Genomic DNA, 27,983 nt, shown 5'->3' with positions numbered 1-27,983 from the left:
GGACAGTCCGGCTGCACCAGCGGCTCGCTCGGACCACCTCAACCTACAGCGTTTGTCTCCCGGAAAGATAATACAACTGGAGTTTTTTTTCTCCGTGTCTCAGGCTCCTGAGGTGAGTTTGTATTCAGTTTTGACGTCCAATGACAGAAATAAAGCCATTCTGTAATCCTCAGTCAGTTAACGGGAACCTGAGTTGACTTTATTTTTAAAGTGATGCAGAGACTTTGTGTGTGTGTTTGTAGAAAGTGCAATGACTTTGCAGTGATTGTTCTCTGTATATTGAGACATTGAGTTTATTTGTGCAGTGATTTTATCATTTAGCAGCTATGTTATCCTGTAATATTTTCATAATATTCTTATGAGTGATTTTTCAATGTTTTTTGATGATATTTGTATTCCTCTGATACTTTTACTTCTGTTTGGAGAGGAAAACACGTTTAAAAGAACTTATCAGTGGCCTGCTGGTAGCATTGTTTTGCTATGTGTTTTGGTGTGGTTATCAGCATTTAAAAAAATAGAAATTAAATATATAAGCAAAAAAAATAATTAAAATACAGTTTAACTAATAACTAAGTCAAAGTTTGGCACTGGCTGAAGGAAGAAAGTAAATATTTAGTCTGAGATAAGGCAGCAGTACCATTAAAAGCTCTAAAAAAAAATTGTCATACACAGTGTTAACGGCCCCACTGAATGAGGTCTTCTCTCAGGTCCGGCATGAAACTCAATCTGCTCTGCAACATATTTATATCCAGCAGTAGCAGCAGCATATCATTAGTATTTCCCTCACTGCAGCCTCGGTCAAAATAAGTTCTGGCAGTGCTTTGATTTTTATCACTCTGCCTTGTAATTACAGAAGTTACACAACATAATCTATCAATTGTCAAATATGTCAATGACAGTAGCCAAATGTACTCGGCTTCAGTGAAACTAGACACGGTGAAGTTGAAGCCGCCGGCCTTGGCGTGTTTTAATTATGGTGACAAGCAGGCAGCGAGGACTTGGACTCTTTACAAGTTGGGGGAGTGACCTTGTGACCCTGCAACCTGCCAGTGAGCCAGGAGGGAGGCCACACAAAGACAAGAACACAACCATATGCACTGATACAGAATTGGCCTGTGAAAGCCTGCCAAGTAAACAAACATGCACAAGGGTGATCAATAAACAGCCGGTGGGCTTCAGTGACGATAAATTGCAGTGATGGATCCAGTCTTCCTCACTGTAGATCTGTACAGTGTGGGAATTTTTCCATGTTTAACTGTCTTTGTCATTCTCCTAGTTAGTCTCCCCGGGGTAGGCGTACAGTATATCCTTCTTGAGTACATGCTTTGATATTGTCATCTTGGCTTCCTGTATGTAGCAGCAGATGGTTAACACATGCATGTAATACATTTCTGTTACATCCCCCTCACATGATTTACACTAATGAGGTGGTTCATGTCAAAGCACTTGATTAAGTAAACGAGTCCAGACGTTCCCTGTGGTTTTTCCTCTGTAGTATTCATCCTTACTTTTTTTTTTTTTACCTGAGTACTACATTCCTCTGAGGGGGACCTCTGTAACCTTTAGGTGTCATTGACGCAGCCAACCAGGAAAGGCTCAGTTGCAGAAGTGTGGACTCTGAATGCGGCTGCTGTATTTGTTTTCACACCAGAGGGCACCATGGCTGTTTTTTTTGGCCACACAAGTTAGGAAATTTGCACCATCACTGTCTGTCGTCATCAAATGGTCACAATTCATTCATCTTACAACAGGATCCAACCCCTACAGTAAAGGACAACACCACGTTTTTTTAACTGACTGACTTTGGTCAACAAAATCCACAGCAGACTGTCTCTTCTGCCAGCTGCATGGAGGAACACATTTCTACCCAAAAATGTTTGAGATTGCACAAACATCACTCAAAATGTTGAATGCAAGAATGTAAGCTCTGAAGTTAAAGATGCACTTTGACCTGTAGATTATGTGGTCACATTAGACCTTAACTGATACTAGATTTTTTTGGGGGGCAAAAATCTGAATATTTGAAAGTTTATTAAACAAATTACAACAGCCAGTAGTTTCTTTCTTGGACAAACACAACATAATATGGATAATATGAATTTTATTATTTAAAGAACTGACCTTTCACAATAGATGAGCAGACGAGACAGTGTGCACGCCAAGGTGTGTAATACATCACCAGTCCACTAGAGGACAGTGTGCCTGTCCTCCTGTGAAAAGTAGACACAATACATGACACGGGTCACATGATAAAGGTAATTTAACAAAATAGGCAAGGGTTTGAGTCTATAAGAAAGCGATGTGGATTTGTTTAGTTTTTTTTCTGACCAAGCAGTTTCAGCGCCTAACCCTTACCACGTGGTTTTATCCTTTTTGCGAGCCAAAGCCGTGGCACTGACACGCTGTCCTCTAGTGGGCTAGTGGGTGTATTACATGCTTTGGCTTAATAGGCGATATACTCGGCATCCAAAGAGTTTGAATGATAATTTTTCAACCTGACCAAAATTGCAAGCGCAAAAGAGCTCACCACCTCACATTAGCAGTTCAGTCGATACAGTTATACCTTTTAATATCATGTCATGTCTGTAGCCTAAGCATGAAGCCATTCTTTAAAATATTATCATTTTACAACGAGTCAGCAGGCGTTAATAGCTTAATTATCAGGCTAACTACGGCGGATAAAATATAACAGCAGTTTTAATTTCAGGTTTCAAAATCGTCTGTCACTGGCTAGAAATTAGAAACTACTTCTGTAGTAAATCTTCCACCATTATTGTAAACGTTTTAAGGGTCGTGAAAGCTTTGACAGGTGTACGAGCAGCAACAAAGGGGGTGAGGCTTAGCTAATGGTTGTGACAAACGCATTGTGAGAAATGTTACAGTAAAAAAAGAAACGGTACACTATTTCTAACTCAAACTAATATTTGGCATTTCTGTACCACATGTTTTGTTTCTATACGGTATGCTGATCACAATACTTCTGTGATAAACCAAAATTGACTGCTTAAAACTTTCCTTATACCTCTATTATAAATAACAAATGAAATAAGGGGGAATATGTGTGACTGAAAAAAAGGGAGATGAAAAGAAACAAGTTTATGTATGAGCACGAAGGAAATATAAACTGAAAGGAGCAACGAAGAAGGCAAATTAGGACGGCCAACTCCAGCAGGAGCAGGAAACCGGGAGGCTCAGAGAGTATGGATATTTATTGAAGCATGAAAATGTTTTCATGGCTCAGGAGGAAGTGTAGCAGTGTTTTGCTTGGACTGAGACCGAGTGTGAATGGTGAAAATAGAAACGTAATTGAAAGTCAAAGGGTGACTCTGAAAAATTTGCCCTTATCTTGTATGTTTGTTCACCTGGTTAGCCGAGTTAGTGAGTGGAGGACATGAGAGGAGAGGTGGAGAGAAGGGAGGGGAAGACCCGCGACCAAACACAAAGTCTAAAGTTGATTTTACTTTAAGACAAACTATAGCAGAGTAAACATTTTTGAGTTATAGCTCTCAAAAGTGGAGATTATGTGTTTGTGTATGTGTGTGTGGTCCAACAGCTGCTCCATTCAAGCTGTTTCAGCCTTCATAAGTCAGTCGAGACAGTCAAAGAAAAGAAAAGAGAGAGCAATTGTTGATAAAGAAGTAAAAGAGATGGAACAAAGGAAAGAGAACGAGGAAAGAAACAAAGATTGATGGTAAAGTGCAAAAAAATGAAATAAAAGACAAAAAGTAAGAGGCAATTTGAAGAAAAATATCAGGCAAGAATGGCAATGACATGAGGGAGAACGAAAAAGTGAGCAGAGAAAAGAGTGAGCGAGAAAAGAGTGAGCGAGAAAAAAAAAGGAGATTCCGACCCAAACGTGGTTTCAATCAGTGCAGAGGTTGAAAAGAAGGATGTTTGATGGTCGTAATCGAGAGAAAGACTCAATGACTGATGCTTTGTTGAGGAATGTGTTCGTACACACACGCACGCACACACAACGCACAACACACACGGCTCCGATTAGACTGTGGTGACTCTGGTTTATATCCTGCAAAGCCACCTCAATAAAATACTATACACAGTGACATGGAAAGATTGTATTGAGTCTGTGATGTATGAATGCACCAAAATCCCCTGAATGGTGACTTGGCCAAAAAAGCAACTTAAACCTGGACTGAGCATTACGTTTTAATGCAATGAAACTCTCATTTTTATCCCGTACTGAGGTTGGAACAGAAAATAATGTTCCCTATCAATGCTCAATGAGTCTGGGAATAGGGAACACCAAAGTCTTTAGGATTCACGGTCTACAAATAAATAATTTTCGTACCAAATGTTGCGCCGATACATCGATTAGATAATGAAATTTTTCACTGGCTACGCATAAACTTCGACCTGTTGGTGGCGCTAGATAACAGAATTGAGGGTCAGGAAACTTAAAGCTGTTCTGCTAGCATGGATCAAAATGGTACAAAATCGGGCAAAAGTCATAAGTACTGAAAAATAAATAATAAGATAACACAGGTGTTGATCATCGTCAGCCACGCCAATCAGTGGTGATGATGTCAATAATGTTGTTGACCAGCATCTTCTTTTCATTTCTGACTTGCCATTCCTCCCCTTCACTCCTTTTTGTGAAAATGAAACTTAATTTTTTTTTCGTCTCCTACTTCCTTCCATCACTTCTCACTCTCTCCCTCCCTTAAAGTGATTTTCAATTTTTTTCCCCTCAGAAACCAGAACCAGTGGACCGGTGGACCAGAGGTGGTAGCAGTCAGGCCGTGCCCAGAAAGAGGCGCCACATCGGGGATAATGGAGGACATGAAGGATTAGGGGATAATCCAGGGTATGTTCAAGTGCCTTCTGTCAAGAGGTCCCTTTTCTGATATCTAAGACGAAGACGGGCAGCCTGCTACAGGACTATAGCATTAAAAGTATTGATTCAACATATATGTCGTCCTTGTTGTGCTTTTAAAGCCATTTTATCTGAGTTACTGGCTCCTGTATGTAACTCAGAAAACAGAGCAAGTGCAAAGAAGTTCCACAGGGTGGACGAAAGAAGAGCGGATAAGATTTTCAGATCAAATGAGCGTCGCCCAGAGGTTTCGACCTAAGAGGAGACAGCGGGAGCGACCCCCTCTGAGCTGTGGTCAAAGGTCTTTCAACAGGATTACAGGCAGAGACAAAAGAGAAGGGCTGTCCGTTAGCACACAGTAATTAATGCTTCCATGTGTCTTCCTGTAATTCTGCAGGTTATCAATTAGACTGAGATTTTCCTTTCTAACCTTGAAATAGCAAGACAAATGTTTTTCCCCTAATTGGGAACAGTATAAGTGCCATTGTGTCTGTGATCACAGTCCCAAGGGAGGTTTTTTTTTTTGAATCCGAGAAGTAGACTGCAGCTTTGGCACAGTTCATGGGAACGTGCAAAGGTCCCTACAGGCTCACGCCGTCTCAGGTTCGAGCTCACACCTCGGTATACTGGTCCCTGGCGTCCCTCTGCGAGCCTTGATATGGCTTTGCTCGGTGCTGGTATGTGGCATGTTTCCTCCCTCTCCGCTCCCAGATGCCCCTCTTAAAACGGCAGCCAGGGGAAGTGGAGCGTAGGGCCTGGGACTGCGGTCGGCAGCAAATTAGAAGGGCTGCCTTGGACCTGACGCAATCCCCATCTCGTGAACCGTAGCGGGTCATTAATGAAGCCAGACGGGGCCGTGCATGCGTGGGAGGCCAGCCGGCTGCAGTGGAAAGCTTTTAAAGAGAACCAGAGGTCCATGTCGGTGCTGCCTTATGCTATCAAAATATTTTAGAATTGGATATCAATTACTCTGCTGGCAATGAACAACACTTGACAGAAGGCCAATTTTTCTTGTATGGCTTCATTACAAACTTATAGACTTCTTCTGGAGGTATGATGCTCCAAAACCAAAAAAAAAAAAAAAGCCAGTGAAAGACTGTCAGTCAAGTCAAAAATATAAAACCAAATACGCCAGTTAATATTAGTCAAATAACTGAAGCGGAGTTTAAGAAGAAATCTAAAACTTTATATTATTTCTTTAATCTTCAGTCAGTTGCTAGTTCAAATTAAATCAAGATCATAATTTAGAGACGGAAATATGAAGTTTAAGAAAATGTAAAAAAAAAAAAAAAAACGTGTTAGTAAGCACCTTTGTTAGCATTAGCGTTCAGGACCACATTAGCTTCTGTAACAAAAGTTTAATAAGTTCAGGAAGTTCATGACAAAGTCCGAACCTTTTTTTTTTTTTTTTCAATCTAGTACTTGCTTGTGTTTCGGCTGTTTTGGGACTCCGGTCTGGCAGTACAGCCAAGTCGCAGGGGTATTTTTCCTATCAGGAAGTTTTCATTATCTCTTCCTATCTCGCCGAGCATACTCCGCCTGTTTATAAACAAATGGAAGCCTGTTGAATGAAACCTGCTGATCCGCTTTAAATGCACGATAAGTCTTGTCAGTGACATGTGAAATGAACTCGGCGTAACCTGCGCGCCAGACAAAGCAGGACAAAAGTGAAGCAGAAATTCCCTCAACGTCTCCCCATTTCTCACGGACCAGAAGCAGACTTTGGTGTGTTGCACAGAGGAGTGACTGTGGTCTAAATTTAGATGGTTTCAGACCAGCGGACACTTGGAACGCAGAAACCTAAAAAAACCTGCGGAAAGATAGATGTGTGCAGAAAAAGACGTTGCTATACAACGACACGCAGTATCCAGAGGAGGAAAAGCAACCGTGGTCTCTCGACGAATCTCAGCTTTCACAGCATTACTGCAAATGTCATCCATTTCTTTCAATATGCCTCAAAATCATTACATCTCTGCCTGCATTTTAAAGATAGATGTTTTTTCCCTGTGTTCACTCAATAGATGGCTCCATGGTGCGACCGCAGAACCGTTTGCAGCTGGACTCGGACCTATTTCTGAGCTGATGTTGACAGAGCCAAAGCCCAAAGCGAGCCAGGCAACCTGACCACACTCCAACTGGATCGGCCGCCTCCAGGAACACAACTGCATAGTGTTCTCCTCAATTTATGCCTGTTTAATTCAGCCAGCTATGCATAACAACAAGCTCCAAAGAGTGGGACAGAATTTGGCCGATACGTGATAAACACAGATGATATCCCAGTGAACTATTTGGTGCTACACGGCCCGGAGTACAAGTTTTTGGCCTCAGAAATTACACAGTTTCACGATCTTGGAATAACCTTTGAGAGCTTTTCTCCAGGAACATACTTCGGACTGCTGAACTGTCAAGGATTTTGGAAAAAATCTAAGTGGGGAGAAATTGAAATTTGTGGTTCAGTTTTGGCCTTTCAGTGGGATTAAAGGCAATTCCAGGAATTGTTTGAAGTTCAACGAAAACTTAATCCATTCACTTTGCGTGATCATGAATCTTCAGGAGAAGCTGTCAGGCCTGAAAGGTCTGGTCTCACACTCCAACAGCAAGCGCCGTCATAAAGGCGACCTCACGGTGGACATGATCAGCCCTCCTCTGCCTGACTTCCGCCACACGATGCACGTGGGCCGTGGCGGCGATGCGTTCGGGGACACCTCCTTCCTCAGCAATCACGGCGGGTCGGGCAACGGTAACAACGGGGAAACGGATTCTGTTTCCTCTCCGGACAACAAGATCGGCGCGTTCTTCTCCAGGACGCTCCGTCAAATCAGGAGGGGCTCCGACACTCGACCCAGAGACGGATCCAAGGATCTGTCGCCACCGCCTCCTGCCATTTCTCCCATCATCAAGAACGCCATCTCTCTCCCCAGGCTGGATGTGGATATGCCTAATGGGAGTCCCACCACCAAGGTGCTCTTCCCCAGTTCTCAAAGCACGCCAGAGGAGATGAAGAGCTCTTATGGTGAGTAGGGGGATATCTTATTTTCTAAATGCTGCGTATCAACGTGTGCAGTGACAAACCCGCAGAGAATTATCACCCAATTTTGGAGTTCCCCTCAGCTCTGCGGGGCATTTTAGTATAATTGAGCTAAATTTTGGTTTCACAGTCCACAATTTTACAGTTTTATTCAGAGTGATCGCTCTGCTTGGAATCGTTTCCAGCTGCAGCAGACAGCAAAAAAAACCCACTACACACCACCTGCCTGCACCAAATGCAGGTATGCAAAATGAACAACTGGAGTTTGGCAGCTAAAAAGACAAATATTTCCCTCAGGAATTGGTGGAGACCAAAAATAGGGGTAAAAGAGAGTAAATATTGGATTTACATTCAGCAGGTCGTCAGAAACGTGGATGGTTTCTGATGCTCAGAATCTACGGGACACAATAAACTGCTTAGCTAACAAGTTCGTCATATCAGCTGCACTGGACTGTGTAGCCCATTTTCGACTGCTTGGCTCGGATTAACTCCGCTCGCTATTTTAGGTTTCCGTGGATGCTACCTGGTACCTGGTTCCACTTCTGGTATCACCTGTCAGCTTCCACACGAACTAAGCCAATACTAAAAGATGACGTGAAAACATTACAAACCACAAGCTTCCACAGCACAGTGGCCAGTCTTTCTATTCAGAGATGCAAACTTGCATTGAGGAGGTAATATTCCTCGGCAGAGGTAATATCTGCAGGGGAAAACAAAATCCAGGAAAGTGCCTGATTACAAAAGCGAGTCGATTAGAGCTGAAACAATCTGTGGAAATGCGGTTTATGTCAGCGTTGTGTTTACAGACTGCTGCCCCCAAGTGGCCAGAAAGTCAGTCAATGCAGGTTGAAGTCAAGCAACTTGTCTATTTCTGCTCAAATTGGAGCCCGAACTTGTCTAATTTGTAGTCTGTAGATTAAAAGTCTTTGTTGTTGTCAGACAAAGTTACACAAGTTGTGCGTCGTTTACTTTTAATGGATTTCTCCTGTTATAATGGTTGAAATAAGCTTTTTGCTTTTTAATTCTGAGGGATCGGAACACCATCGCTGTCTGTTTTTGCTCAGATAATCAAGGATTAAGGGAAGTACTACACCACCAAATCCCCAAATTATCCCCAAGTTTAAGGGGAAGATGTTTTCCTTCAAATGAAACGGCAGCGTTGCTAAACAAAGTGAAACACGCGGGAAAAGCTCAAAAGAGTTAATCAGTGTTAACCGGAAACTACGAAGTGGCGACCATGTGCAGAGGTCCGCTGAAAGCCGCTCCTCAGTTGTTGCCAGTAATCTGGAGACAGATTTGTCCCAGATGTCCTTATGAATCACCTCGTCTCGCCGTCAGCAGCCTTCACACTGATAACACAGAGATCCAGACGGAGCTGGCAACAAGCTTCGTGGGAGAGATCGATGTTAACAGCACAGTCATGGCTCATGCAGTCTGACCTACTCTGTGTGTGTGTGTGTGTGTGTGTGTGTGTGTGTGTGTGTGTGTGTGTGTGTGTGTGTGTGTGTGTGTGTGCGCGTGAGACTTTATTGTTAACACCAAACAATTCCCTGCCTTGACAATGATTAAATAAAGAAACAGTCCAATCCATTTTTGGAAATACTCCAGAAGAGTATGTGAAGCTTGTCTATCAAATCCTCAGGAGACAGTTGGCTCATCATAGACTGGAAAAAGGAACAGCACTTTGTTTTTTGTTACAAATAAGATATAATCTCTTTCATTCACAAATTTGATAGGGGCTGGTAGGTAGACTTTATATGGAGTCAAGCTGGAAGTTTCTCTCTAAGATAACCACCTCCTGACTGTAGATTCATATCAAGTTTACAGACATTAGAGAGATGTCTTTTAATCTCATTTTCAATAAGAAAACAAATCTCACAAAATATCAAACGATTTCTCTAAATGATCTGAATACGTGATTTTTTTTTTTTTTTCATTCTTAAAATATTGTCATCTTTTGCCTGCTGTATCCAGTAACTATACGAAAACACGTGCAAGTATTCATTTCTATTCATGTGTTCTTTATGTGAATCTAAGTTTAAATCAAAAAGTAAGACCGTTTACTTTTGCAGTGTTTTGTACAGAAGCTACTTTACTCTCCAGGAATTGTGAATTATGACACATGGAATATTTACATCTAACCAAATCCTTCGTATTTATTTCATCTGTGAAATCGGATGCCGTTTTCTTTGGTTGGATTGAAAAAGCTGCAGACTCTCTTGGCCCCATGTGCGGCTGGCATTCAGAAGTGCTGTGGTAATTTACCCATTTGGGTCATGCAGCACAGGCAGTGTGTGAGTGTGTGACTTGTTAAGTGACCTGGCAGGGTTCGGGAAGATGATTCACTGCTCGCATGGCTGGACAACTCCGCACTTTGCATGGTGTTTTTTTTTGTTTTTTTTCTGGTTTGTCCTCATCACACAGGCTGGGTTGACATCGCCCCCTGTTGGAACTGTTAAATCATGCTAAGAGTGTGATTGCATCATAATCTGACAGAGTAGGTCATGCACAAAAATATACAGATAAAATATATATAATTTAATAGCCTTTGATTTTGAGTTTTGGCTGCTCGTTTTAAGATACAAGTTTGGAAATAAAAAAATTTTTTTTAAAAAAAGACTCCCCCCCCCCCCCTATGATGCAAGTTGGCTCTCAATACACTTTAAAAGGAATCATTTGACGTGAAAAATGTACTCCTGCTAGGAGTTACATTTATTTTTGTAATTAACTTCTGGTTAGTTTCATTTGTACAAAAAAAGAAAAAGCAAGGTTTGTGTGCTGGACTATTTCCAGGTAGGCTGCAATGACTTCTTTGCACAGCCGAGATGCAGCCAGCGAGTCACTCAGATAACCACGAATCTTCAGCTTTGTATGGGTGATCAGGTGCTGGTGGGCAGTTTTAGTAGACAAAGCTGGGTTTGCTCTTTTTCCACTTTTCATACATATTGGACAGTTATAAGCCCTTCAAACACAAGACCAGAGCCAAGAAATGAATCCTCTACGGTGCTGAAACGGACCCCTCCCATGCAGAGTGTTTTCTGAGCCGAAAAAGAGGTTCTTAATCAGCAGAATATCTAGGTACAGACAAATGAATTGGAATGGAACTGAATCGAATAGAAATGAATAAAATCAAATTAGATTGAACTGAATTGAATTAGACTGAACTGAATTGAATTAGACTGAACTGAATTGAATTAGATTGAACTGAATTAAATAGAACAGAATCAAATTATATTGAATGGAATTGAATTAAGTACATACTGTATATGAGGGAGCTGCTGATCCTTTTCTCCAACTCTCAGCAAGAAAGCAAAGAAGTGTCAAAAACTATTTCTATTGAAAGTTAAATGAAATGAAGAAGTGCATCAGACGTTCATGTCTCCGTGTGTGTGTGTGTGTGTGTGTGTGTGTGTGTGTGTGTGTGTGTGTGTGTGTGTGTGTGTGTGTGTGTGTGTGTGTGTGTGTGTGTGTGTGTGTGTGTGTGTGTGTGTGTGTGTGTGTGTGTGCAGGTCTGGAGTCCGGTTTCGTCACTTTGCCCCGTCTCTCCCGCTCCGAGCGTCAGCAGCCGTCCATCTCCCTCCCCACCTCCTGCTCCGCCAACATTCACCGCGGCTCACTGACCGACCCCACTGACGCCATCTTATCCACCTGCTCCACCTCGATTGTGACCTCCGACCCCAAACACGCCACCTACTCCGACTCCCTCCCTTCCCTCACCTCCCTGGACAATTTCACCTTTGACCTCGGCCCCTCCCTCATGAGCGAGGTGTTCGGCCTGATCGACGGTCACCCGGAGGAGCACATCCACCCCTGGGAGGGGGAGGAGGTGGGGTCAGCGTGCGGGCTGACCAACGAGGGATCGGAGATGGACTCGGCTACTATCTCGTACGTGGATTCCCTGCTGAGGGAGGACTGTGGGGGCGGGAAGAGTCCACATGGGGCTGAATGGGAAGAGGAGGAGGATCGGGGCACGATGGAGGTGAACGGGCTTTCTGTTAAAGTTCCTGATGTAGTAATTGGGTCTCCTGAGCGAGCGATGGCGGGGATGAGGATGGAGAGCGAGCGGTTCCAGAGCGCTACAGATGTGCTCGCACGCCACTATGGCGTCGGCCTCTTAAAGGGACAGAGCAGGAGGGAGGCTGGAGATTCACAGATGATGATCATGAGCCAGCCGACGAAGAAAATGTCCTACAGCTACATCGACGACGAGGACGAAATCAAAGTCTGAGCAAATGTTTGACAAAAGTTTTAAAAATCTTTTGGTGACGTATGATTCCTCTGTAATTCCAATCATCTACAATCATCTAAAATCTGGTTGACAAGGCTGGTTCTGTTGACAGGATGACCGCCACAACGTGAATCCAGCGTCTGGATTCCTTACTTATATGCAATCCTGCTCCGGGGATGTACAGTTTTGATGCAAAGCTGCTGCTGAATGTATCTATAAAGGAGGGAAGGACTCGATGCCGCATGTTTCCTGCTCTGCACAAAAAGGACGACTGCTTTAACAAAAAACAAAGTGTAGTAAAGAGGAGGCATGGTAGGTGAGGACGTACCAGAGAATGTAGTTCAGATCGCCTCAGAGGAAGATGTTGCTCAGCGTCATTCACTTTATACTTTACACCTCCTCTTATACGAAGGGGAAGACAGATTCTCTCCCACGTTACTGATGTCAAAACAGAGAGGAAGTGGGGCATAGGAAAATATGTTGTATCTCGTCAGAACCATCACTACAATCTCTTGTCAACCTTTCACTCAGGAATATACCACCAGGGGAGGGGGGGGGGGGGGGGGGGGAGAAGAGAGTTCATGAATGAGAGATCGGGAATCTCCAAATTTGTGAGGCCTCGTCTGGTAAGCCAAAGAAATACAGACATCTCAGTGATTACACTACACGGACTGATGGAATATAACAAGTAGTATTGGTATTTGCTTGATGCAACTAAAGCCTTAACCTTATAACTGTTCCTTTTATGCTGCAGTCCTTCTATATAGATACTCTGTGCACCTTTGTTTGTTGATTATGAAGTCCGCCCCCTGTATTGCTTTTTATAGAAGTGTCGTTTATATGCTCTTTTATACAATGAAGATATCAACTGACCTCCTATAAGTATGTACTTAGAGTATGAGCACCTGCAGTACATAGTGCAATTTACATCCACATGCTGCAGTCAGTACCAATGATATACTATGATGATATAAATTGACAATAAAGATGTTTTTAATAAGGCGTGCATTCATTTACATTGTTTTAACATTTAATGTTGGTTTAAAGGAGTTTTCCAACATCTGTAGAACTAAAAAGGTGGAAATCAGACCGTTGTCGACGGGGAAACACAGATTTTGGATGGAGTTTCATGTCACAAGAGAAAAGTTCAGCCTCAAAGTTTATAAAATCATTTTCCAATGTTTAATTAGCTGACATTTGTAGGACTTTTGTAGCTAAATGGGAAATTCCATCCAGAAAACTACGTGGACGTATTTATTTTTGGGCAATTGTTTCTTTGATGAGAAAGATGTGGGAAGTATTGGACAGCAGAATAAATAAATGATGCTGGTGACAAAAACATGGGGAAACCAAAGAAAAAGTTAATTTACCGGCAACATATAAAAGTGTTTCAGCTGCTTTTTACCAAGTAAAGTATAAAGCTCTGCATATTTAAAGAACATTTTTCTCACTGTGCTATAGAAGGCACCTCTTTTGCTTGTGACGGTGGAGGGAGGGGTGGAGGGCAGTTTGGGGCTTTTAGTCCGGGCTTTTTTGGCGGAGGCCTTTTAAAGCTGCCCGGTGGAGGTGGAGGTCGGGGTCCGGGCTTCAGCTTCGTGTCGGCAACCGCCGGGGCCGCGGTCTGGTTCGGAGGGGCCTGGATCTTCGGGGGCGGTGTGGGTCTCGGTTTCGAGAACTGAACTGTCACCTGCTCGCCCGCCGGGTTAGGTTTGTTCAGGATGGCATTTCTCTTTGCTGTAAATAGTAAAGACAAAAAAGAACAGAACAATCAGATTGTACGTGTGGCACATTTACATTTTAGCATGTTCATCCTGTAGGTGCCACGTGTGGCCACAGTGGCAGTCACATGATTTCCCTCTGACCTGAATTTTTGTGACAAATGTGATGAGACAATTGAAACGATTAGAGAATGCTTATTTTAATAGAACTCAAAATAACTCATTATGAATTAAGTTAATGTAAAAACCAACGATATTTTTATTAGCAGGATATTCAAATGAATCTGGATAATGTCCTCAGCGTCACTCAGAACTTATATCTCCTCCCTCTGACAACAAAAGTTAAAAAAAATACACTTAAATAAAAATACTGTGAATTAACTGATGGATATGCAATTTAGATTGAGTGTTTAGAACAGGCCTATCCAACCAGCGGCCCGTGGGCCTGACACGGTCCTTTTGAAAATGTTGAAAACAGGAGGCCGTTTCAGGGACGGGGAGGATCAAGCTAACCCATGGTGCGCATGAGTTAGCAACAACATGAGCTGCGATCGACCGCAACTGGATAACAAACTGCTCTGCACCTGCGATTTACTCGGTCACGCCTCACGATGCTGTCTGGGCTGACAGGCCACAGAAAAGACTCACGTTACCTAAGCTGGCTGTTGTCTGTAATCAAATATAAGGAAGCCATTTAAATGCAAGAGAAGGGACGTGCCTGACTAGTTTATTCCATGTAGTAACACATCTATTGTTAGTTATTTGCAGTCATTAATTGAGAAATGATTCTGTGCAGCCCCCTGAGTTACCAGTGGTTTTCCTGTGTCCCACTTCCTATTGAAGCTGAATAGCCCCGTTTTAAAACACCTCTACACTGAGTTCAAATACCAGGCAGGTCTGACTTTTGTCTGTCAGGGTTGCGCTGAAATTCAATTTTGTTAGAAAACAAATCCTGAAAGACAAACTAGTCAAAATTAGAGAAATGTTAAGCGGTGGTGAAAATACATAATGATACATTGACCTTTACATCAGAAGATACCTCAGTGAGATGTGATTATAAAATGATGTGATTATAAAATGATGTGATTATAAAAAACCTGCTGCTTTTACAACATGAGGTAAAGTTAAACGTTCAGCTTGTAGGCTGACAAACAGGATGAGAGGACTTATAAGGAAAAGTATTTCAGCCTCTACCCGCCAGCGAGGCAGTTACAACAGTGACTGATATTTTGGTCAGTGGTCTGACACTTCCTGTTTCCTGTGTACATCCTGGTTGTTACAACAAGAGCGATAGATTTATTTTCTCTCTGTCAGCCTGCACTAATAAGCTACCACTTTGAGTTTGTGTGAGAAAAAGGGGCAGAAGTAAAGAATCTGTTTACACAATAGAAAAGACGAGAGCCAAAAACAGTTACCGAAGGGGCTTTCTGTTTTTGCATGTTGGATCTCTTAAAGGGGCGCTGCTCGATAAATTCTGCTGTTGCTTCATCTTCAGAGGCTCTCACATGACCTTTAGAAAGTGAAAAATGGCCCTGATGATGTCAGTGATGTCATCAGCGTAGTCACATTTTTAGACACATTGATTGACTCATAGAGAGAGTTAAGATGGAGGATATCTGCTGCATAATTTTTAACTTAAAAATGTCCCCAAAATTAGTGCAACACTAGGGAGTCAGAAACTGAAACATGCACACACCGACAGTTCAGGAGGTTTGTGTTTGTTGGTGGCGTTGGTTAGATTATTGGTTGATCTGAAACAGTAATAAACGTTAGTTTTAAATACACTAATTGCTTATTGCTTTTCTATTATTCTATTATTATCTTATTGCTTCTGTATGCTGCTGTAGCGAAAAAAATTTCCCCTCGGGGATTAATAAAGTAACTACCTAACCTAACCTAACCCTATTCCAAAAGGTTTGAACCTTTGACTTACGTTTATACGGTGATGTAAAGCTCACTAACACTTTGGGAGAGTCTGGCGGTGCTTCCAAAATTGGCTCCAGCTGGCCCTGATCCGAGCACTGCTTCTGGGTGGGGCTCCTGACCTGACCCGGGTTTGGTGCCAGACCTGCTGCTCTGTTGGGTGGGGATGGGTTCTGGTCCGCTGTGGAGCTGCACGCAGCGGAAGTATTGGGGGCCGGAACGGGTCCAGGGTCGAAGGAGGATAAGCTGCTGGATTTTGTGTTTTGAAGGGCCTGTGCTGCAGTCTCAGCTGTGGGGCTGCCCCACGTGGAGGTGCCACTGCGACCACTCACAGAGCCAGACTTCATCAGGAAGAAGCAGCCACTGTCCTGAGAGGCTGTGCTGATGGAAAGAAAGAAATAGACAAACGGTTATGTTTTTTGGTAAATACACCAAAATGTGGTCCAATAAATCCAACGGGTTACCACTTGTCAGTCCAATTTTTTTAAATATTTTTATATTTTATACACTTTATTAATCCCCGAGGGGAAATTTCTTCACTACAGCAGGGGGGCTCTCAGGGGGGAGATGCTGCAACAGGCTGCCACTAGCGCAGCGCCAGGTAACCTGACCTGAGGGGCATGTTTTTGGATGATGGGAGGAAGCCGGAGAACCCGGAGAGAACCCACGCAAGCACAGGGAGAACATGTAAACTCCGCACAGAAAGGCCCAGGACCGGATTCGAACCCGGAACCTTTTTGCTGTGAGGCGACAATGCTAACCACTGCACCACCGTGATTTGAGGCAGATTGTGATTGGAGTATTTCTAGGGGGTTACCTGTTTGTCTTGGTGATAGGGGGGTGATAGGAGGAGCAGGAGGAGGCTGTGGATGAAGAGGAGGAAACGGTTCTGCTCAGTTTCTGCCTTTCTGAGAAGAGGGACTGGTCAGTCGGAGCTGGCACTTCTGGGACGTCGGGTACTTCTGGGATCTCAAAGGATATAGCTGACCAAAACAAAACATATCAACAGAAAGTTCAGACAGTATTTTATATAAATAGGAATTCTGGGTCATTGCACCTTGGGACTTCTTTGTGTAGTTGGGACCATTCTTTGCCATCATCTAGTTCCCTCTGACCAGATGGTTATTTTTTCAGTGCAGTTTGTTTGCTTTTTAGGTTCGAGGACATCAAAGTGGACATTAAGGTGACCAGCCTTAAAGGTCCCAAACTTCTTTTTTTTTTTTTTATAATACAGCAGTTCTGGGTGGTATATAAATATGTCAAAGTGTCAAATGCTCAGTCTACACATAATTGCACACAGCCCATCTTCAGCAACTGTGCCGTTTGGACTTTGGTAAGTTTGTGATCTAACAAACTCACTTTCGTGTCTTATGTGCGGCCTTTAGCACAGTACCGTGTCCGATCTTTGATGTGGAAGAAAATACTACGCAATCATTCAGTCGTGGAGCTAGCAAGCTACCAGGCCGAAGACAAACTTCGGTTGGCCTGGACGTGCGCCACTAAGAAATTAATCAGCAGATCAGATTGCTTGATATCAATGTGGTTAAAAAAAACACACAAAAACAAAACCACCTTTTCTTGGTAGAACTCCAGAGGAGAGGAAATGTAAAACCATATCGAGATGTTTTGGTACTTAAAACCACAAAAATATATTTTTATGGACATCGAGACAACCATATAAACACCATAAATTATAGGACCTGTAATGTATATTCATATATATATACATATGTATGTGTATATATATATAAGGTTTGCATACCTTCGGGGAAGAGACTGGAGCTGTACTGAATAAGAGGCTCAATGACCGTCACCACCTGAACTGAAGAAGCTGATGCCATGTCAAACAGAGCAGCTTCCCTAAAAAGGCAGAGAGATTCATACAAGGATTCAGACAGCAGACTGCTGAGGGGTTAACTCAAGTCTTCGTGGTTAAATCAAGTTATTGAAATGATCAAATTACTCTTTAAACACAAAGTAAACCAGAGAGTCAATAACTAAAAGCTTAAGTTTCTAACAGCGGTTTCAGTTTCTTGAAAAAAAAAAATCTTCCATTGAGGTTTAACCACAGAGATTACAGAGCTGCTTCCTTCAACCCGTTTTATCTATTAACGACTAGATGCGGTTTAGTTTTGTGTTACGAGCTCATCTGGTTGGTTAGGTAGTTACTTTATTAATCCCCGAGGGGAAATTTTTTAAATTTTTTGACAAAATATGACAGCAAAACTCATACAAAGAACAAAGATTATTAAAGAGTGAGAGCAGGCAGGACAGGTAACATGATTGAACGAAGTGAGGTAAAGGAACACAGGGTATCAACAGTAAAATGAGCGGTTCATCACGCACCCCTCAGCTTTAGGCCAGAGCAGGTTGGGCCCCAGGACGATGGCCACGTTACTGGGTGTCATCTTGTTTATAGCCTGATGCTCAGACAGCAGAGACAAGAACTGGACGAGGTACCTGGTAGGAAAGAGGAGAAAAAACAGAGTTGAGTGGGAAAAGGAAGCAGACACAGGAAACCAGAGAGGACTGTATTTTTGATTTGAAGGGGTTGTCGTCCTTGAGACCAAAGCATCTACTAGATAAGACATGGTTGATGTCAGGTGAAAACTTTGAATGTGTGAATGACGCTGTTCAAATATTTCAGTCACAACCAAAGAACTAAACTGGCTGACAGAGACAATAAGGGAATCAATAGAGTTTACGCCACTAGTGTGTTTAAAACTGCATTCGGTTCAGTGTAAATATAAAGGTGTGATCCTTTTTCTAATTCAAGTTTACTATTGCCATATACATTAAAAATGCATATGTGTATTCAAATGGAATGAAATTCAGTTGCCACAGCTACCACAGCCCTAAAAACAGCAAGGATGCAAGTGATAAACAATTAATAAATAAATAGTTAATTGATCATCAGACAATAATGGTAAAGTAACAATGTTACAATTTCACATGCAAAATACTCTTCAGTAATGAATAAATAGATGAATAATTTATAATGTGTAAAGTGTGCATGTTTATTAATCTACCAGCCGAGGTGTCTCTGAGGCAGCTGGTCCGAGCTCTGATGCTCTGCAACCTTTTCCCTGATGGACGGAGAGAGAACAGGCCCCGTGCCGGGTGGCTGCTATTACCCATGATGCTTCATGATGTTTTACAACCATCCTTTTACAGCAGCTGATATAAATATCCTGAATGTGTGGCAGTGGTGTTCCTGTCTCTTTTAATGACATTTTTACGATCCTTTTTAGCTGCTTGTGGTCCTGTTCAGTCCGTTTCCATACCAGTATGCATCCAGTAAAAATGCCTTCTATGCCAGCACAATAGAAATCGATCGATGTTTTCAGTCCACCTGACAATTTTGACATGTACATTTGTGACAGGTTTGAGCTTGAGACTGAAAAACGTGAACACAGAGAGACATATGGATCATGTGACTCTGGAAAAAAGAAATGGTACCCACCTGAGGTTGTTGTAGTTTTCAGGTGGCAGTTTCTTCAGGAGGTTCTTGAACTGCTCCAGCTTCTCTGGCAAATCTTTTTCTCTGCAAGGCAAGAGATCAAACTCAAGAAACAGAACACGAGAAATGTAGAGATGAGACGAGAAATGAGAATGAGTGGAGATATCATACACACCCAGCTGCTTTAAACCAGTCACTGTAGAGTTCAAAGGTCATCAGAGGCTCGGGAAGTTCTCGAAGGTAACACTTCAAAGCTCCTGTCAACAAAGTCAGAGATAAATCACCATAATCACAACTCTGACTGAAGAATCTCAGGTAACATGAACTCATTTACAGCCAGTTTTTCTACCGATTGATAAATAATAATATTTATCGATTCATAATTCTGCCATGTGACTGAAAATGTCACATGGCAGACATGGAAATGGTGTATTTGATGTCACTGGAAGCTGATACAGGCGGTGTGCTTGGACCACACAGAGGAGGAACTGGACAGTTAGAACGAGCTGTGAAAGTCACGCTGGCTGAACAGACGAGGAAGAGCGACCCTGACAGAAACTCAAGACTCCACCCAGAGGACATAAAAGGGAAAAACAAGAGAGGTGGACACATTCTCACCGGCCACGGCGTGAGGGTCCATGCTGAACTCGCTGTGGTCGACCGTCCCCTGATCAAGACAAGTCTTCAGCCTCTTCACCACCGAGGCTGCAGCTGCCAGACGAAACAGACCCTGAGGAGGGACAACAGGGAGTCAAACAGAGGGAAAGAGGGATGGAGGGAGGTGGAGATGCTGGTGGAGATAAAGTCAAAACCAAGACCAGGTCTGATGAGTGTCCTGATGCATACAAAGACTAAAACTAAAAAAATAAACTAAAAAAACAAGCAGCCTGTAAAACTCACTGATTATATGACAAGCGATCCAAGAAAATTTGACCGATTTTTGCTGGTGTTTGTTAAAGGTAATCTTATCTGAGGTGTCTGCATTAACAGCATTTATTAAAGCCGAGCTCCTTAATCTGTAGCCACCTCAGCTGGATGGATGAAGGATGTCAATACCAGTCGGTCAGTCCAACACTTCAGACCAGACTGAAACAAGTATCAGGTGGATTCTTATCAAATTCTATGCTGTCATGACCCACACCTGTCAATGAGTTACGCTTTCATTTCATCACATGTTTTATCATGCGTTTTATTTTGGTTACTCACTTCTCTTATTTCACGTGTCTTGACTTCCTGCTCTTGTGCCCGCCCTGAGTGTGACCTGTGTCCCCTTGTTGTCCCTTCCTCGGGTGTACTTAAGCTGTGTGTTCTAAGCATAGATTGTAAATAAAAGTGGACGTAGTTTCCGGGACTGTAAAAGCGTTAATGCCCTGAACTGCAATGCCACAGAGGGCCACTAGGGGTTGCCTCCAAAAAAGCCCATGGCTCCATAGACTCCCATTCAACTTCACTCATGAAATACAAAGTAAAAAAAATATATATATTTTTAGTTCACTAAAGTCCCTCCGCTTTATTACTTTTCTGGCGTTCAATCTGAAAATAATCCCATAAATATTTAGATATAAAGCCTCAATAAGTAGCAATCAGATCAGTTTGATTGACAGGTCTTTGGTGCACTCAGGTTTTCACTACAGGGGGGCGGTGCGTAGTTTCCGCGCTCAAATCCCCCCCCCCCCCCTCCCCAAGCTCGCCCAAATATGGTCACTTCTGGCTCCAAGACGCTCCGAACCAGCAAGATGGCGACGTCCAAAATCTGAACTCAGGGCCTCATAACAGCGGTTCACAAAACAATGGGTGATGTCACTGTTGGTGGCGGCTTGGTTCCAAGCCTTTAGTACCAGTACTCTGTTTATCTTGTGCTCTTTGTTCCCACTGGTTTTCCCAGTGTGTTTCTTACTACTTCGGTATTTTGATGACTCCTGGTTAGATTATTGTTGAGCCCTTTTTGTATTGACGCCTGCTATTTTTGGGTCCAGTCGGTTTTTATTACCAGTGTTTCATAGGCATTAATGGTCTCCATTTCAAATGGGCAAACATGATGATTTGTGCTTAAATACTTGCAAACACGAATGGTCCTCCCATCAGTCTGAGTTGTGCTTTGTTTTTAGTGCAAGTCAGCGATTGTTGGCACGCTAACAAAGTAAACTAAGAGGATGAACAGGATGCTGCATATCAGCATGTCAGCATTGTACTTATAATATAATTTATAAATATAATTTATATAAATAGAAAAAACATGATGCGTTACAAACGCATACTATTTCTTTTTACTTTTAGTGCGGACTACAGCTACCCTTAAAAAGTATCTACTGTTGCATGTAGTACAATACGGACACACTACTTCATCATAAAAATAAGTTTTGAACTTTGACATACTAAGTAGTCTGGTAGTACTGGAACGCAGTTAGCATGCTAAGAGTAGCATTTAACTTGCAGAGCGGCTAGCATGGCTTCAGATCCATCTTGTCTTTGCAAATACAAATGAGGATGAGCTGATAACAATGTAAATGTGTGTGTATATATAATGATGTTAAAGCACTATGTACAGATTCTAGAGCTAAAATGTATTTGCAGGGCCAAGGAGAAAATAAATCTACCCTAAAAAAAAATGACACATTTTTAAAGGGAAAAACACATCAACGTCCAGCAGTTAATGACAAACATCTGAGTCTAAAAAACAACACGAGCAAACAAGATCTTTGCTGTGTTTGTGCACAGGAACTTTGAGAGGAAGTGAAGTCGATAATAAAAGCGCTTTAAAGATGAATTTACACAGTTATCACTGAGTGTTGTGATTATCTCAGTGTGAACCCTGTGGTCCCATCAGTCCTACCTCCTCTGTCATGCCTGTCCTCAGAAGCATGTGAATACACTCCTGGATTGGTACAGCGATCTCTCTGTCGCTTTGAGACAGATGTGAGAGCAGAGGCTCGCCGTAGACCTTCTGCCCAGAGATGCCGAGCGCTGGCTCTGCAGAACGAGTGAGTGCACAGAGGAAATGAGAACACATGTAGGAATACTGCAGCAAATAAATGCACAGATTAGCGCAAACCTTTTTGATTGTGGTTCTCTTTGAGCTCGCTGATGTTCTTGTCCAGAAACTGGTGTGAATATTTGTGGTACTCTGCTTGTAATTCGAGAAGCTACGGTTGGAAACAAAAGTTGGTGGTTAAATTACAGCTTTATCATACTTTATGTGAGAATACAATGTCGTTGCATTTGTGCACATTTAAATCCGTTAAGAAGAAGAAAGATCATCATCTTAACTGCAACTCACACGGATGAAGTAATTAGCATAGTCATCTTCTTTAGTTGCAAAGTGATACAGGTCTGCAGAGTACTGGTCCTGCAGAGACACAAAAACAGAGAGGTCAGAGGTCAAAACTGGATGGCCCAGTCGGCTGTAAAAGAAAACGCTCATACCTTGATGTTCTCCAACTTCCTCCAAGCTTCTTCTACTTCCTCCCTGAGTCCATCCTGCTTCGCTTGGGCACCAGTGCTGGCCTGACTCCTGACAACACACAAACATAGAAGTTTGCAAGCTGTAGTGTCGTTGTTAAATTATAACGCACATAGTCCTGAGTGAGGCTGTGTAACTCACCTGGTTTTTGCAATGTTCCAGTCTGTAGTGAGCTTCGTAAACTGCTTCTTGTTCTTAAGGATCTCTGGTAAATCATCCTATAAGGGAAAAAAAAAAAGGAAAATTACCTTAAATAATCCCTTAGTTGCAGCTAATTGTCCATGCAGTTATAAGGGCTATATAAAAGGACAGGAATTAACAATAAAATACTTATACATACTACTAATAATGTGGCACGTGCTGTGGATGTGCAGAATAAAGCATGACTAACAATAAAATTCAACTTTCTGTTCTTGTTATTTTGTTCCACTCCTTTATATGAACTTACATACACATAAGTGTGCTTGTACTGAAAAATAATGAAAAGAAAATGACGAGAAAAAAAAAAATCAAAAGTCATATCACAAGTTTTATCTTAATTTCTGTTCGACAACTTGCAGTGTGAGCCATCATCACCTCGCTGAGCTTGTTGAGCGGCTCCATGACTTCCTTCTCCACTTTCATCTCAAAGTCTGCCAGCATGTTGGCCAGCATCTTCTCCATGAAACAGCACATCTCCAGCACCCTCCTGTTTCCCAAACACAATCCTCATGGTAAACACCAGTTTCACTAGTTATGTATTCTTTTGAATCTATGCTAGGATTAAAAACAATAAAAATGCATTTACATCAAAATCTAGAGAAAGATGTGTTGGAAAAAATACCATTAAAAGCAAACACAGGAAAATTGCAACATAATAAGAACTTAATAATCTGATCTAGCACGTATCTTCGTCAGGTCTAAGATAAATTAACACGTCATTATACAGAGCCGGATACATGATATTAACTGAAACTCATCTGGTGAGTCTACTGAGCTGTAGTCACAAGTTGTAGACAGCATCCTTTCTTTTTCATTCAGAACTGAAAACGTGAAAATCCTCTATACAAGAGTCATGAGGTTTTCACATGACAGTTAGAAACTAAAGAGGTCAAGTGCAGGGCATGGTTGGATGGATGGATGATTTGACAGTTGGATGGACTGATTGATGAATGAATCAAACGTGTCACCTGATTGAGGAATCTGCATCGAAGTCTTTGAGGCTCTCTGCCATGCTGACAGACAGCAGCATCAGAGGAAGTTTTTTCTGTAGACAGAGAAGCAGATGTGACTTTTCAGTTCGCCAATAAAACATTTCTATACATCTGGTGGATGTAGGAGTCTCACTACCATTCGTTTTTCAGCTTCCAGCCCCGGTTGACTCTGCATGCAGCCCTGCAGCTTCTTATGGAGGACCTGGGCCGCCTTCTTGGCCGGCTCCACCCGCTGCCCCACCTTTATTCAACCACACCCACACCCACAGACACAGACACAGACACAAACATACACACACACACAAACATACACACACAGTGAAGATGCGAGCTGAAAAAAAAGGCTCTAATGATGATGTTATGGTGTGTTTTGTTTTCAATAATGTCTGTGAATAGCATGTAATGTTATAGAAGTAAAAACTAGAATAAAATATAATGTATGCTATAGATTACACTTAATAAAAATAGATATCAGACTAAAACCAAGTTCAACTCAACTAAAGCGGGTGTATCATCTGAAGCTTATGGAGTAGCAATGTTTGCATTAAACAGCTAAAGCTCTAATGTTAATTATACTGATAAGTTATTGATAACTGTGGCAATGAAACTGATTTTTTTCTCTCACCATAACCAGGTCCTCATGTAGAAGTTCGGTGGCATCTTGTGACCTGCAGATGTGTGTATTTTATCAGTAAATGGATATATAATGTAGGGAAACAAGTCTGATATCAAACGGAAAAATGTCAACTTGGACTGTGATATTGTACTGGAAATTTAATTTAATGATAATAGTAAATTATTGCTTGGCTAATCAAAACATAACCAAAAGATTAATTAAAAATAAGAATGATTGACAGCCCCAGTCCCAAATAAATCTACACATCACATATCAACAATTTTAACGGTGCACAGATGACATTTTGAGCTGAAATTAGTACATATAAGAATTTGTACATGATTGTGATCATGCTTAAAAATTGAAGACGGAATATATATTTGTTAAGGGTTGAAGGAAATGCTAACATCAGCACAGTGACCTGTAAATGTTTATCAGATATGAGGTTTACCATGGTGACCATCTTGATTTAATGTGAACCATAAACACAATTTAAACATAAACCAAAACATATTGGACAAATCAGATTTTGACCTGGTGATGGCGCTTGATGAAACATTTTGAGGATCATCAATGTCATAAAGACTCATCTTCTGAGGATGATGAATGTCAAATGTATACATTTTGATGGTGATCCATCTAATAGTTAGAATTTTTTATTTACATTTTTTTATGTAACTAGAGTGCAAAACTATTGTGCCGCCGTCTCGTGCTGGTGGAGCAGTTTGAGATGCAAGATTTTACAGGACTAGGTTACCTGCTGGGAATCCTTACACTGACCTCCTATTGTGTCAAAGTCAAACTTTGAGGACAACTGATAAAGTGATAATCCACTGCAGAGGTCTTGCAGTTTACTACTCTCCTGCACTGAAAATTCAAGATGACTGCATGTGGTTAAACACATTTTAGGCCTGATTAACAAACACAACTAGGACAACAACCTCAACCTGAAATAGAGAGCTGCTGCTGTGGTTTACTTTGTTACCCACAGGGGGGGACTAAAATACCGACACCCTCTTCCATCTCTTCAGAGATCAACAGAGTGGTGACAACAAATTTCTCTCTAGCTTTGAGAAGAACATTAAGCTTGTGTCACAAAAGAAGGAAACCCAACCCAGTTCACAAAGGGATCAGATGAGTTTCAGCACCTTCAAGGTGTCTGTTCTTATTTCCTCCAGTGAACATCTGACAATAAGAAACAATAAGAAGAGAAATGTTCAACATTTTTAAATTACACAGCATTTCCTTCTTTTTTTTTTTGTCCTCGGACTCTCTGGATCAGAACAAATGTTTGGTTCCATGCAGAGTTAAACGCATGCTTATATCGAAAAAGTAAAAGCCTGCGTGGGCTTTTATCTGATCACAGGTCACCGCTTCAGTACAAGCTGAGAAGGGGGTGAGATGCTGTGGTAGCTGGAGCCCACGCTGCTCTGCTGCAGATGCATGCTATGCAGGTTTGTCATTAAACCAGAGTGCGTCAGAAGTGGAAGCAGCATGGCCTGCAAACACACTCCTTCCATCCAACCGCAGGCAGGTTTCTAACAAGGAAACCAAATAGGGTGTAAGGTCTATGATTTGGTCACCTACTCATTTGCAAAACATCAGTTACACAATGGTTATCAACCAAGCTGAGATAAGCTGACAACTCATGAGTACAGAACATGCTGCAAAAGATGTTTTCTGCTCTTTAAATCTTTTGATTATCTAAAGCCAAACGTGTATCGGTCCCAAAACAGAACCCTGCAGAACTCTGTGATACATTTTGATGTGGGTGGAAGATTCATCGATGACATGAACAAGCTGGAATCTATCTACAATTACCCAGTTGTAATAGTTTGTTATTTTTCTATGCTGTTCTTTTTTCTCTCTGCTCTCCACAACCAGTTACGGCAGACGGCCGCCGATCTCCGAGTCTGGTTCTGTCAGAGGTTTCTTCCTGTTAAAGGTTTTTCAACCCCACTGTCACTCGTGGGAATTGTTGAATTGTTATGTTTCTCTCTGTCATGTTGTAAGGCCTCGAGTATACAATGCAAACTGCCCTACCACTACTTATGTTGTAATTCGGCCTTGTACAAATTTTTTTTTTTTTTTTTTTTTTAACTAATTCTTTGAAAAAAAGCTAATTTTACAGTTTGAAAGTTTTGTTTCTTCCCAGAGATGCCATAACGTCCACACGAGGAGCACCAACATCTGGCCGACAAACACTACTTTAACATTGTCTGTTGCCAACATATAACACAACCCGGAATCACATTTATCAAGTCAAATGTGCTCAACCGCTCGTGACTTTCACTCGTACATGAGCCTGAGGTTTCCCTCCAACCCAAACAGAATGTGTCACCTCAAAGAGGAACCAGAAACTGTCTCCTATAGCAGCCAAGCACACCTTTCAAACCTATGGTTGCCACAGTGAAAAGGGAACATGGAAACGAAAGCAGAATTCAACATTTCCCCAAAACAGAACATGACAATGGCATGAAAGCCTCTGAAGAGCGGCAACGTAATGATGCACAGGAGTTCCCAAAACCTTTGTGAGAGTCCATAAAAGAGGTAGAAGTAGAGGAAAGTAAAATAGGTCTTGTGATCCATCCTAAGATTGACACCTCAAAAGGAAGAATTTGCGATGTAGACTCAACAGACTTCTGAGAAAAGAATACATTATAAAAACAAAAGTTACACAAGTGAAGAAGCATCATGAAGGCAATCAGATGAACCCTGGAGTCACACAGCAAATTCTGTCTAAAGTTGAATAAAAGTAATCGCAAGCTGTTGGTCCAACCAGACCAAGTCCAGGTTAACTCAGCTCACATCAGCCGTGTATCTCACACCAAAACATTCAACTTTTGAGGCCCTTGAATTTAGAGTAAATAATAGTGTAACCGTCTTGATTGATTCTTACACTCAACGTATTCAACTAAAACAAGGGGACAGGCTTACTTTGATGTAGAGCTGAGCTGCTTCAGGATGCTCAGAGACTGCCGCAGCATGCTGTCAGTAGAGTCCAACCCGCTTTCTCAACCTGACCTGTGCAGCCCCTCAAGGTATCCCGGTCCACGAAAACAGTCCGCACAGTGTGTTACTTCATCAGGAAGGGAAGGTGCAGACTGATCGTTCTGCCCCAGCGGTGGTTGTTTTTCTGTGTTTAGGTATGCGTGCTCTGGCCGTCAGTTTTCGTTCTCGTTTCGGGAGAGTGCTCTGAAGTCATGTCGAACACAAGGTGGAGAATGAGGAAGTGACACAGATGAAGCGTCAGCTGTCAGAGGGAGTGTTGTTGTTTTTTTTTCTTAGGTTCTAGTGTCGCGCTATGATTTTAACAGGTTAAAAAGACGCCACTGATAACGAGTGGGATTGTGTAGGTATAACGACAGATCATTTGGCTTCTGTTGACCTCTAACCATACGAGAGGGTAAATCTGGACGTTATGTCTTTACAGGTGGACATCTCACGAAACATAATTTGTGCAGTTCTGTGCCGCAGGACTGCTCGGAACCAGAGTGACGCCCAACCCCTCAAAATCCCCGCT

The 27,983-nt window shown here is 42.1% G+C and overlaps 2 protein-coding genes across 2 annotated transcripts; one reads left to right on the top strand and one right to left on the bottom strand.

Annotated features, from left to right (window-relative positions):
* cdc42ep1a (CDC42 effector protein (Rho GTPase binding) 1a) lies at positions 1–13,090 on the top strand. The gene is made up of 4 exons (XM_069722179.1): positions 1–112; positions 4,713–4,825; positions 6,856–7,847; positions 11,372–13,090. Exons 3-4 carry the CDS (start codon positions 7,376–7,378, stop codon positions 12,088–12,090), a joined length of 1,191 nt encoding a protein of 396 aa, XP_069578280.1. The 5' UTR covers positions 1–112; positions 4,713–4,825; positions 6,856–7,375; the 3' UTR covers positions 12,091–13,090.
* Positions 13,062–27,641, bottom strand: sh3bp1 (SH3-domain binding protein 1). Its single transcript, XM_069722177.1, has 18 exons — positions 27,398–27,641; positions 24,470–24,512; positions 23,981–24,085; positions 23,821–23,897; positions 23,228–23,339; positions 22,793–22,869; positions 22,615–22,702; positions 22,469–22,537; positions 22,244–22,334; positions 22,025–22,161; positions 19,810–19,921; positions 19,367–19,448; positions 19,195–19,275; positions 18,078–18,191; positions 17,494–17,591; positions 16,549–16,714; positions 15,742–16,112; positions 13,062–13,824 (listed from the first exon to the last, which is right to left on the bottom strand). Exons 1-18 carry the CDS (start codon positions 27,445–27,447, stop codon positions 13,538–13,540), a joined length of 2,160 nt encoding a protein of 719 aa, XP_069578278.1. The 5' UTR covers positions 27,448–27,641; the 3' UTR covers positions 13,062–13,537.
* Between the last annotated feature and the right edge of the window lie 342 nt (positions 27,642–27,983).

The sequence above is a fragment of the Brachyistius frenatus genome, unplaced genomic scaffold (assembly GCF_029030835.1).
Source record: "Brachyistius frenatus isolate BFR_SWC_R1_liver_20210118 unplaced genomic scaffold, ASM2903083v1 Contig_283, whole genome shotgun sequence".
NCBI classification, from domain to species: domain Eukaryota; kingdom Metazoa; phylum Chordata; class Actinopteri; family Embiotocidae; genus Brachyistius; species Brachyistius frenatus.
This window is presented reverse-complemented; position numbering and strand designations above follow the sequence as displayed.

What these genes read in the sequence shown, in the direction of transcription:
- cdc42ep1a (XM_069722179.1), top strand. Translation starts at nt 7,376, where the DNA reads ATGAATCTTCAGGAGAAGCTGTCAGGCCTGAAAGGTCTGGTCTCACAC. An exon ending in GGAGATGAAGAGCTCTTATG is followed by an intron (nt 7,848 to 11,371) that starts GTGAGTAGGGGG and finishes GTGTGTGTGCAG; the next exon opens with GTCTGGAGTCCGGTTTCGTC.
- sh3bp1 (XM_069722177.1), bottom strand. Translation starts at nt 27,447, where the DNA reads ATGCTGCGGCAGTCTCTGAGCATCCTGAAGCAGCTCAGCTCTACATCA. An exon ending in GGAAGTTGGAGAACATCAAG is followed by an intron (nt 22,538 to 22,614) that starts GTATGAGCGTTT and finishes GTGTCTCTGCAG; the next exon opens with GACCAGTACTCTGCAGACCT. An exon ending in CTCCAGTCTCTTCCCCGAAG is followed by an intron (nt 16,715 to 17,493) that starts GTATGCAAACCT and finishes TGTTTTGGTCAG; the next exon opens with CTATATCCTTTGAGATCCCA.